This window comes from Panicum virgatum, chromosome 2N, assembly GCF_016808335.1.
Source record: "Panicum virgatum strain AP13 chromosome 2N, P.virgatum_v5, whole genome shotgun sequence".
NCBI lineage: Eukaryota > Viridiplantae > Streptophyta > Magnoliopsida > Poales > Poaceae > Panicum > Panicum virgatum.
Window position 1 is genome coordinate 46387588 of NC_053146.1, and position 12525 is coordinate 46400112.

Consider the following 12525-nt stretch of genomic DNA (forward strand, 5'->3'; position numbering starts at 1 on the left):
AGCCACGTCGAAATCCCATTTCATTCAAATTTGGCCCATTATTAGGTCCGTTTTGACAGAAGGTAACAACAGAAACCGTACGAATGCAAAGTCACTGAACCAAATGCATCGCTTTGCTAGCACCCAGCAGCTTTCAAGTGCACGACTGTTCCATCAAATGTTTCAGGAAAGGAGGCAAAGGAAACAAGTGCTGCATCAATATAAACACAGCAAGACTTGTATAAACAGAAGCTTACCACATCTAACCAACAGCTACTGTAGGCACCTGTCTGTTGTCAGTTGTTACATGCTATATAAACCTCATAACCACTAAATTAATGGGATGATACAGATCAAATACTACATACCTTCGAGGCCCTCTCCCCTCTCTTTCCATCAGCCTATTTTCTACTCTAATGACTCTTCTCCCCCCACAAAACATGGGGCCAAAAAAAGTAAAGAAAACTAAGATGAAAATTAAACATTTCGTGATACAGATGCGGCATTAGCAAAACCATTAGCTACTTTTGGCGGCGGCGGCTTCTTCTTGTAGTTTGCTAGACTACAATGGGGGCAGATGTATTCCAATCCATCTGTCTTCGCGTAATCCTGCAAAAAAAAAAGCAAGCAACTCGTGAAATAAAGCTAGTGACTTCAGGAAAGGGTAAGATGATGAATTTCTTTTCTTTTTTTTTACCTTGAAAGTGCCTAGCCCTTGTCGTCTGTCACAACCAAAGTGGGCCCATTCACCACATAAACCACAGTTCACCCAATCACCAGGTGCGCTACTGGAATTACATAAAAGGAGGTCTTAGATTCAATCATGAAAATACAAGTATTGAAGCAGACAGATTGAATGAATGTGCCATCAAACCTGTGACAAAGTAAGCAGCATTCACCATCCACATCATCATGCGCTAACTCATATTCCAACAAGTATGTCTCATAATGCCTTTTCAATGTGTTCCCTACACCCTAAATATATATAGAAAAGGAGTACAGTTAGAATGCAGTTTCACTAGATTCAATACAAGGTTGTCCCCAGTCCTTCAGCAAGAAGCTAAAACGCAGGATCAGAAGGTAAAGAAAAATATCAGAGAACCGAACAATAAATACATACAGTCATTCTATTTGTTGCAGTATGGTTGCGCATCTTTGAGAATACTTGACCCTTCCAGTTTATGCCATTGCCCACATAAAATCCACCTCTAGATACCACCTAGAAGAGAATCAAAATCTTTATCAGGAAACAAGCTGAAATACATGCTATTCTTTGACCTTATTAGTTCGCAAAAAATAAGTGTCAATATTTACCTCTTTGTACAAGTTATAGAGATCAAGGCGTTTGGCATTAAGGATTGCCTCAGGAAATTCAGCAAGTCCTCCATGAGGTACAAGTCGATTGTGGCCCCGCTGAATTAAAAACTGCATAACATCTTTCAAGAAGTCCTCCTAAACAAGGTAAAGAGCAGATCATACTTCTAGCCTAATTATGTAGTTGTGCAGAATTATATGATCGCAATGACCCATGAAGGTTCAAGATGTGTACCTCAGAGCATACTTGGATGGGCAACCTATCACATCCATGTTTCTTCATTGGCAGAGGATTCAATTGAATGACTGATGGAGTATGAGATGGCCCTGATGTTGATTTTCTATGTGTGGTTGGGGCAGAAGATACTAAACTATGCTTCACAGGTGGCGCAACTGGCAAGCTTGGCTTAACCAGACTAGTATCATGAAGCGCAGTTTCAGGTAAACCCATGAAAGGATGCATTTGTTGCTTTCGAGAATGAGGAATAGGCCTCATTGTTGCAGGTTTCAATTTAGCCTTGAAGGATGGGAACGAGGAAGGTCCTTCCATCAGGTATTTCTTGTCTTCTACAACTCCATTTCTACCCAACAGATTTGGTTTTGATTCTGAAGCCGCTTTAGTTCTGTCCTTGGTAAGCGAGGCTGACCATCTTGGCAGATGAAAATATGGACCATTTTCATTAACCAAATCTTTGCGCTGACTTGTGCAAAAGAAAAGAAGGCGGTCTGCATCTCGCCTCTCAAATGAAGCAACAGGAGTACCAGTAATAGAACCAATTCCAAGTGCTACCAAGCTTCTGTATGATATTTCTGGTGCTAGATGCTTCAGAACCTAAACATTCAAAGAAGAATATTAAGTTCAAGATGAACAAATACTCATTCAATCATACAAGTGAAAGAAAATATGATAAAAACAAACATAAACACATAATGAAATTCTAAGGAATGCATACTATACGCAACAAGTGTTGTAAACTAACCTGCGCTGCCCACTTAGGTAGTGTCATCCAAACTTCAAACGTAGAAGCCCCACAAGCCATGGACATGGAAGTTAAAGGCTCACTTGATGATAACTTATCCTCATTATTTGAGGGAGCACGGACTAGCTGGCTCTTCTCGATTATTTCATTCTTGATGTGGCTCTCTAGAAGCTGCACAGACAGGTGAGCACTGTATTACTTTGCAGCAGGATAAAAAAACATATCCTAAGTCAGAGAAATAGGTACCTGATCATCAAAACAAGTTTGTGCACTACCAGAAACGAGAAGTGACACATGGGAAGAACTGCAAGTACTGATATCACAGCGCATAGTAACCATCCCACGTGGTAAGGATGCAGCTTCAAGAGGTGGCGGAGAGGCACTGCCAGACAGGACAAACAACAAATTAGTTTTTGCTGATGAAAACAATCTACAGCAAAGGCACATTGACAGTTAACGACAGATTTAAGTTTCTTCACACAATGAGATATCAGTATTGAGGCAACTTTGACATGCAGAAGGTAGATAGCAAATATAAAGGCTCATTTCTTAATACAATGGTTTTATCAATGAAGGCTCACTTGCTCATTTTTCCCATAAATAATGTTATGTTTCTAGACATACCATCGTCATTTTCTTCTAATAAACCGTAAGAGAATAATACGCATCTACAAATTGAGCATGAACTACCAACACAATTGTGCATGACAACATGCCAACCAAATTTGATCAATAACTCACAGAGTCATCAATATAAAGATAAAAGGAACTAGAACTATATCAGATAACAATCAAAGATACCTGATTCGGTTCTGCAGTTTGCTCCCACGAATCTGTGAAAAAACAAAAGCCAATCATAACATGAGCTCTTCAAGCGATGCAAGAATAAATCAGAAGTTTTATATAAGAATTTCATAACTACCAACATGGAACATCTAATATTTGCATGGTTCTTTTTTAATATCAGCATCCTTTGAACAAGAAATCCAAAAATTGTGATCTGATTAATAAAAATAGACCAACTAATAGATGAAAAAATGCATCTTGCAAATGGAGTTCAGTAATTTCCTTGACAAACAGCAGTCACACAACTTATCTAGTAGTGCTTATATGTGATCTGCCTTTGGGTTGCACATCTAACTGGATTTTATTATATGGTCCTTACAGTAAATATGCACGCAAATTAGTGAATACAGGTCATGGGTACTGAAATAAAGGCATAACATTTTCCATATATCTGAATTACTACCACATACACAAAAAAAGCAATACTTTTTATCATATCTATTGAGAAGTAATTTTCCAAACAAAAATTTTATGGACTATGAAGTGTATTTCAGGACAGCATTAAGACTGAGGAATCATCAGTCACTTCCAAGAAGAAAAAAAAAAAGAAGTTTCCACACAATAGGGATTGTAAGCTAGAATTATAGTCCATACTTCAATATTCAGAAGTGCATTCAGACCGTCTTCTAAAGAGCCCAATAAACAAGGATCCTATGGGAGAGTAAAAAAGAGAATCATTAGTTTGCATTCGAATAATATAAGGAATAATGTTTGGACATAAATATAAAAGCTTACCAAGGTGCATGGCACTCCACAGAGAAGTAATTTTATGTTTATTTCTTCATCATATATTTTTATAGCTGGGGTCACTTCAGAAGAAACTTCTTCATCAACCATCTCAGTCTCAGGTGGGCTTATATTTATTTTTGGAGCATCCCCCAGGAGACGAGGACCAAGTTTAACACTTTGCACATGATTGTTTCTTACACAATGTAGACGGAAGGATGCATGAGCAAGCTGAAAAGCATCCCATGTATGGCTCACCGAACTGCATCCAAGCATGAGCCATTCAGTTAACATTTCTACTGATTTGGATCTTATTGAAGACGGAGGGAGAATACCTTTGAATCACTGAATTCAGTGCATGGCGAAAATGAGATGCAGCATAAGATGAGAATGAATTTCTCCAGTATATTACATACGGGATCCCCTGAAATAAAATAATATCAACATTTGCAAAGCTCCAAAAATAACAAAATTTGTTTTGCTTCAATCAATAAATTACGAACATGTGGCACCTAATGACTTAACAACTTGTTTAGATGTTAAGAAACATAAGGAGGAAAAATTGGCATGAATAGATTTGTAAACAATAAGGTAGGAGCAACATGACATTGTTGTCGAACAAAACAAAGCAAAACTAAAATCCATAAAAACATGATTTGCTATGGGAAGCAGGAAAATACCCACTCAAGTAATAAAAAGGCAAAAAAATATATTTTGGACATTGATACAGTGTCCAGCGGGACTTTTGAGTAGTAATTTTACAGTAGTATATCTACAAACCATAGCAAAATTATAGGTATCAAAGTATTTTGAGATAAATCCACATGACATTTTCAAATGCTCAATCTCAATATACACAAAATAATTGATGATAAATAAGTTGATAGGTTGACTGCATGCAACCCAAAAAATCACTCTTTTGCAAATGATGAGTAATATTCTAGTTGTTCAAGAGATGCGATTATTGTACAGGGAAACTGTCTACCTTTGAATGAACTGCTTGTGCAAGTTTTTCACCAATAGGAACTTCCAGATATACCTGTGTTGAGAGTATGGTATCAGCAACCATTAAAATCTAAAGAGTTGGGTCCATGTGGCAACATAAATAATATAACAGAACATCACAAAGGTTGCGTACAATCCATGTTCCATATGCATTTATGTGAAGCGCATAAAACAACATGTATTTCCATTATCTAGATGAAACATTTTATAGTATGGTGCGTGGAACGGTCAGAAATTATAATTTTTGTATTGAATTATTCGGAACCGGATTAAGCACCAGAGTACCAAGCTTACTCAAGTAGTTGCGACATGGGTATTGTAAGACAAGACAATCAGCCTGCTAGTTCAAGTAATAGGCAATTGTTGTGAAATGCAATAGCGAAACAAACATAATGGCAAAGTCGCTTTTATCACATCATGGCATATACCGTTCAATTAACAGCCAAATGCGCTACAAGCTGCCATCATCATTTGATGAACAAATAATAACAATGCACACACTTGAGAAAAGCCCAGAGCTTACTATCGTGGGGAATGGTGGGCTAATGAGAGTGCTGAACGCCTGCGGGTCAGAGACATCGGCATCCCCCCACACAAGCGAGCCAATCTCCTTCTCATCCTCAAGCTGCTGCCCCTGGATGTACAAGAAGTTGGGCTGCACCACTCGCTGCGCCTCGAGGAACTGCTCAGGTGTAGGATTGAACAAAGTGTGCACCTGCATTCGAAAGCCCCTTCATTCAGCTCACACAAAGAGAGGGGGAGCAGAAAATTTACCATCACCACACTCAAGCGAGAACACCCCCCAACTGACCTCCAATCTGCCGGCCGAGCTAAGCTCAGGGAACGGGTAAGACGGCCGCAGCCGCTTCGCCTCCGGCCCGGACCTCGCTGCCGTCACACGCTTCTCGGCGTGCTTCCCGCACAGCACGGCGAGGAGCACGCAGTTGCTCCGCGAGAAGCTCTGGATTTGAGACATGGCTGGCTGGTCGGAGCCTTCCCCGACGGCGGCCGGACAAGAGAAACCCCTCCTCTCCAAATCTGCCTCACGCCTTCATGCAACAAGCCCTGCGACACAGAAACCGGATCAGGAATCCCCCAAAATCCAACCAAATCCGCAGCGAAACCCCACGAATCTGGGCGGGCAACCTTACCAGGGCGCGATTTTGCGGCGGAATCGGTGGCGGCGCAGCTCGAATGGACGGCCGGGCGCGGCCGGCAAGCAGCGGATTCGATCCGGGGGCGAAGGGGGGAATAGGAAGAGTAAAGTGCGCGAGAACGCACGGCGCCTCGGCCAGCCCTAGACGATTTGCGGAAATAGCTCACACCAACGCGAAAGCAAATCCCACTGCGGAGGCAATAAAAAAGAAGAGGCCTAGTAGATGTGGTGGTGGCGAATCGGCCCACGCCCCCATCCCGATCGAGCCAAACACACAGCAGAAGCAACCAACCAACCACACGAAGCGCAATCCAGACGAGAGCGAGAGAAGATCTCCCTCCAAGAACCCGTAGAAAAAAATGGGAACAGCAGCGGGCGGATCAGGCAGGCGGGACTCCTCCCATTACCAGCGGCGGCCAACCAACAGCCAAGAAACAATCCCGCATCGCAGAGAGGCGCAAACTTTGGAACAGTCCGGGCGCGCCCAGGGAGAGGCGTCAAGATTGGATTTTTTGACGGGCGTGGGGAGGGCGGCCGGGAGATTCTCGCGGACTTTTCCTGCTCGGATTTTAGCCCCGCGCCTGCTCACCCTCTCGTAATCACACGCATCGCCTGCTGCATCCTTTCCTGATCGCGTTAGTAACGCGCCGTCGATGCGTTGATGTCCCCCGCTGGTGCTGGTGCGTTGTTTTCCTGGCGCTTTTTCGTTTTCTCCTTTTCCTCCTCCGCTTCATTACTGCTCCCAGCCAGGGGCGCGGGCCGCAGGAAAAACACGGATTAAAAGATTAGGAATTTCGGGAGCGGGATTGGGTTGGCTTGGGGGGAAATAATCTCTTTCTGGAAGAATTGTTTTTGCCGGGATCGGAATATGGGGGATGGATGCTGCCTCTGCCTGCTGCTGCTTTTGGGCCTGCTGCTGCATGGTATTCGGTGGCGGGTGTTCGGTGCAGATCGATTCGGTGTGGCGTAGGGTTCGTTGGTTACCTTGCCTTCGATCGGGGATCGGGCTTGGGCGCTCGAGTGCATCGGGACTCGGGGACCGTGCACGGGGTTGGTTTGCTCGCTCGTGGTGTTCGTGGAGTCGTGGGAGGCTGGGAGCGAAGGGCCCGTTTGATCCGTTTCGGCGTGTTCCCAGCGGTGGAGCGACGCCGGGCTCACGCGCCGTCACCGTCAGCGTCACGGGACGGGCGCCTGTCTCTGGCTGGTGGGTCCTGTTCTGGGCGCCGTCGTCTGGCGTCTGCATGAGATGGGGGCCCATCGGCCCATGTGCGGTTGGTCGTGCCACTATTTTTATGACAGTGAATGAACAAAGTTAATGCCCCGCTAACCATCTTGGCCTGTTCGGATGGGTGGAAGTGGCTGGGCTGACGGCTGGACGGGTGACCGTTGACACATAACGCTGTTGCTACAGTGTACAAATCAGCCACCAGCCCTGGCTGATCAGCCAACCGAATAGACTGCTTATTATCGAATTTCTTTGTCGCCTGCGGTGAGGGTAATTTTTGTAGCATAAGAATAACCGCTTCAATTTGGTTCTTATCTTTAAAAATTTATATAATCTTCGAGTGCTCACATACTCCTACATAGTTATCATCGTGAAGCTAGTGGAGTCAGTCTCAAAGCCACGTTATAGAGGAGAACAATGGCAAATAACAAGTACATAATTTTAAACGGAACCTTATTCAAACCTTTATGTTGAATTCAAAGTTTAAACGGAAACCTCTCTATCAACTCAAAACTTTTGAACTTCCCATCTTAGAATTCCCTGTCTTGGTTCATAATTTTTTGCCATCTAAACTTTTCATTTTTCTTGAAGATGGATGATCTATCAAACAAAAAAAAGGAGAAGTATTGTTGAATTAATAAGTAGGGGCAGATGCAGGAATTGAAGGTAGGAGGCTCCACCGCTGCTAATAAGGGAGAGATGATCATCACTCACAGACAATAAATATTCAAATGGGAGGGAAGCCCATTCACGATAGTACCCAAGTGAGCCTTCCATGGAGCAAGGAGAGTGTGGGCGCTTGTTGTCATAAAAGTTTGTGCTCGACATAGATTTTGTAGCATGGATTGCATCCTTCACAGAGGTTAGTTATGCAACATTCTCACTTTATGGCCTTCATAGATAGCTGTAGTCCATCGTTTAGTATTTTATTTTTAAAGATATAACTGCATCTATCATATTAAGTTAGGTTAACGCCTGGAGAGAACCATAGCATGAATATATACAATGCATATTGGCCCCCCAACAACTATACTTTTCATTCTTACATAGTTACATCGGTGCTATCTCGTTTGCCTCTCCTAGCACCGATAAATATGCACGCACTGATAAATATGCACGCTCATTAAACAAGAAATATGTATTCCTCCACAAACTTCAGCCTTGATCAGATGCACCGTGTAAAATTTTTGAAAGAGAATCTTTTCACATTTGAAGTATTAAACATAGACTAATCACAAAAATAATTACAGAACTCCTCTGTAAACTACAAAATGAATTTATTAAGACTAATTAATCTGTAATTAGCATATATTTAATGTAGCAATTTAGTGGCTAATCATGGCCTAATTAGACTCATTAGATTCATCTCATAATTTACAAGCAAACTATGCAATATTTCGTCTAGATTTAATACTTCATGCATGTGCCGCACACATTCAATATGATAGTTTTGGAATTTTGAATTTTGCACCTAAACCAGCCTTTCTTCTCAGCACACTGGTACATGATAACTAACCATTTGCATCTACTCCGATCCTTTCGTCCTAAAATTTAAACATTTTATTTATTTTTCTTTATTTAAGTCAAACTAACCTATTTTTTCCAATATAAGCAATTTTTGTTTGCTTTATCTAAGTTGAACTAACCTACTTTTACTAATTTGGCGATTTTGTAAAAAGAAGTTTCAAATTTAAGAAAAATGCCCTAGTTCTAAATGGGATAAAGAACGGTCGACGTCAATAAGTACAACCAGTGGCGAATCTAGAATTTGAACTTGGGGTGGGGGGCTCATCTTCCTCTTCTTCTTCTTTTCCATCTCTTCTTCTTCTTTTTCCTCATTTTTCTCCTACTCCTTTTGATTCATGGTTGAAATTTGTAGGGGTACCTTGGGAGGGGGGGGGGGGGGGTCCATGGGTTGTAGAGGGGTAGGGGGGCTGGAGCACCCCCCCCCCCCCCCCTAGCTCCACCGCTGAGTACAACATATCTGTATACACATAGATTTTCAATGTGCTTGAGGGCCTATCTGGGGGCGAGGATTTTTGGCTCGTCATATTTGAGTCCAAATTCAAACAAGATGGAGAGTACTAAAAGCAATCTCTCCACCAACCTTTGCCTTAAAGCTTCATCAGCGATCTGGCAGCCATGCCGGAGCAGATAGGCGCTGCGAGTTCTGATCAAACAGCGCTCTGCCAGGCCACATTGATTACAGATTTACAGGTGAGATAACAACACACCATCCATCACGAACTGCATTGTCTAGCCTGACCAGCCAGTACCAACATGACAAATTTGTGGAGAATGACAGGCGCTATTAACTTCAGTTACAACGAGGCATCAGGAAATCACAAAGCTCAGCAAGGGATTACATTCTGCTACTGCTGAGTTCAGATATACATGAATTCTCCACCCCTGACAGCATTTGCCGCTCCCCTCCTGTCTTCCTCCTCTTCCTTTTCGCGCTCCTTCCTGCTCTCATACACATGATCATCTGTCCTCAGCTCGTGGCGGCAGATCGGGCATGAGTTGTTCTCGTCCTAAATGAAAACAAAAGATCATGACCGATTAGCTACACTGACTTGAAATAATAATGCTACTCTACTCCAGATCTAATTATTCAAAGGGTCTAGGAGAAGATTACCAGCCATGGCTTCAGGCACGGAGGATGGAAAAGATGCTTGCACGGCAGCTCCTGCATCTTGTCATCCACAACCAAGTTTTCACGACAAACAGCACACTCCGTCTCAATGCCCAATCTAGCAATGACTTCCTCGGTAACTGTTAGGACAGGTAAATTGGCAACAACTTCCTTTGAGGCTGGGGGTGCCCTGGGTGGATGCTCAATGATTCCCTGGCAACAGAAAAGTGATACTCCAGATCAATATTCATACATCTTAGTACAATTTCAATTAACTAAAGCAGACTTTGATCATGACAGTAGAAAGTTGTGTGGCAGCTGGAATACAAGCTACACCATAATAAACTGTAAGGACAACATGAGAGAGCATATACCAAAGAACTGGATTCTCATGATCAATATTTATGCCTACCTGCAGTGATTCTTCCAAGGCAGTTTCTAGATCCCTGTTTCCTGATATGCTTTCTAAGAAGTTCATTATAGCAGGTGTCACATCCTCGGCTCTAGACTCTATCCTATTGCTGTTCCCATCTTGACCCCCAGAGGATTCAGTTAGTATGCTCAATTCCCGTGCTAAGTTATCGGCAACAAGCCATGCTGGAGGTGGAGGCTCCTGTCCCACAGTAAGGTGTCCTTCAAAAAGAAATCTGGTGTCTGCGAAAAGTATCATCTTATTAGCAAACAAATATTTATAAGGGTCAAGATTTTTTAGGAGAAATGGTATATAAGTGCATTGCAAAAATATGCCAACTCTTTTTCGTATTTACATACTCAACTTGATAATTCAACAAATGCCATCTAATCAAATGGTGGGCATCTAAAGCTTATGTTCCTGTACCACTACCACCAGCCCAGTCATATCATAAAGCCATAAAGGGCTTGGTGTGTATTTGTCAACACTTTTGGATGTTGCATTACAAGATTTTTTGTATTTTTGATTTTTAGACCATGTTTATTAATCTAAATGTGTTTTAGATTTTTGTATGGTATATACCTGCTTCTCTGTTGCTTGGTATGGAATCCTCATTTTCTTTTTCGTCAAGATGCTCCCGGGCCCTTGAAATGCAGCTCTTCAAGTGCTCCTTTTCAGCAGGATTAGTTACCAGCTTCTCAGTTCCCACAAAGAGGTTCAGACCAGCACGCCAGAATCCAGGAGCTGTATATCTAGTCTGAAGCACCGTTGCAACACGGCAAACTGTTGAATACATCTGCAAAAAGTAACAAATGATCAAAATAAACACAGACAATGACACTTGTAACAGTCAAGGGTGAACAAAATGGATATTAAAAGTTGTAGCAGTCCAAATGAGTAATGATTTCAAAATGATTAAACATAGTTCTGTAGTTGTACTATAAAAATGATTTTAACCAAAACCATTCTAGAACAATGACTCGAGCCATCCTTAATTTTAAAAGGAGTTGCTTGTTGCATTATGTGCAAACAAACAAAGACACAATTTTGTTACAGTACGTCAAGATGCAGTAAGATAGTCAGATAGCAAGCTGGTTGACACTCTTAACCATCTCTTGAAGAAATCTAACACATTCACCAACTATTGATACATTGAAGTTCATCATCTACTGACAGAAACAAATAGCGTTGCTCTGAAATCCAGTCATGTTACTATTCATGAAAACTAATAGCACCCACCATCTATTGAAGAACACTGAAATTTACAAAGTCCCTCGTTGACAATCTTCTTAACCAAATTCGTACACTTAATTACTAAACGGAAACCCCATCGACCCCATCGCTAAATTCAGCAGTTGCAATAAAAACATATCCAGCTCGTATTCTACCGACCAAATTCTACGTGTATTCTCCATCTAGCTAGTTGGCAGGAGCACTTGTCGTAGAGAGGCAGGTCAGGTCGCCAGGTCGGGTCGGCCTTACCGATTTGCGGAGTGCGGGGGAGGCGCCGGCGTAGCGGTCCCGTACCACGGCGGCGAGGTCGGCGACTGCCTGCTCGAACTGCTGCTTCTTCCCGAGCATCTGCCGCAGCGCCTGGAGGCGCGCCTCCACCGCCGCCTCGTCCGCCGCGGTCGCCGACATCACGGCAGCAGGCTTTGGACTCCTGCGGGGTACCCTGATTCCGATCGATCCCGCCTCTATGGAATTGGGATTCCGAGATTCGTCGCCTTCGTCGGTGGGGGAGGGAAGGGATGGGAAGGGTTGCGTGCGTTGCCTCGCCGGAGGAGGTATAAATGGAGGCGGGCGGGCGCCGGTGGGCGGTGGGCGGTGGCGGGCGCTGGCTTGGAGGAGAGGAAAGAAACACCCGCGGGACGACGGTGGCCAGGCGGGCACGGTCGGCGTGTGGATCGGCGGACGCGGCTGATGGATGGGGAGCTTTTATGTTAAGGCCGTGTTTAGTTCCGTTGCAAAAAAAAATTTAAAGTATTTTTATTAATTTGAAATACTAAATAAAGTCTATTTATAAAACTTTTTACACAGATGGGTTGTAAATCGCGAGACGAATCTAATGATGCTAATTAATTCATGATTAATCAATAATTAGCGGATGATTACTGTAGCATCAATGTTGCAAATTATGGATTAAGTAGGCTCATTAGATTCGTCTCGCGATTTACAGCCCATCCATGCAAAAAGTTTTGTAAATAGACTTCATTTAGTACTCTATGCATATGTCAAAACATTCGA

General features: G+C 42.9%; 2 protein-coding genes across 2 annotated transcripts; both read right to left on the reverse strand.

Annotated features, from left to right (window-relative positions):
* Positions 1 to 180: 180 nt before the first annotated feature.
* Positions 181 to 7091, reverse strand: LOC120660746 (AT-rich interactive domain-containing protein 4-like). Its single transcript, XM_039939378.1, has 16 exons — positions 6002 to 7091; positions 5662 to 5915; positions 5374 to 5565; positions 4831 to 4884; positions 4181 to 4269; positions 3855 to 4107; positions 3714 to 3770; positions 3075 to 3106; positions 2520 to 2655; positions 2274 to 2444; positions 1529 to 2125; positions 1294 to 1431; positions 1100 to 1198; positions 854 to 954; positions 677 to 767; positions 181 to 588 (listed from the first exon to the last, which is right to left on the reverse strand). The coding sequence occupies exons 2-16, from the start codon at positions 5824 to 5826 to the stop codon at positions 457 to 459; spliced, it is 2307 nt and encodes a 768-aa protein (XP_039795312.1). The 5' UTR covers positions 5827 to 5915; positions 6002 to 7091; the 3' UTR covers positions 181 to 456.
* Positions 7092 to 9318: 2227 nt separating this feature from the next.
* LOC120660747 (E3 ubiquitin-protein ligase AIP2-like) lies at positions 9319 to 12182 on the reverse strand. The gene is made up of 5 exons (XM_039939379.1): positions 11761 to 12182; positions 10861 to 11074; positions 10279 to 10520; positions 9870 to 10079; positions 9319 to 9765 (listed from the first exon to the last, which is right to left on the reverse strand). Exons 1-5 carry the CDS (start codon positions 11917 to 11919, stop codon positions 9616 to 9618), a joined length of 975 nt encoding a protein of 324 aa, XP_039795313.1. The 5' UTR covers positions 11920 to 12182; the 3' UTR covers positions 9319 to 9615.
* Between the last annotated feature and the right edge of the window lie 343 nt (positions 12183 to 12525).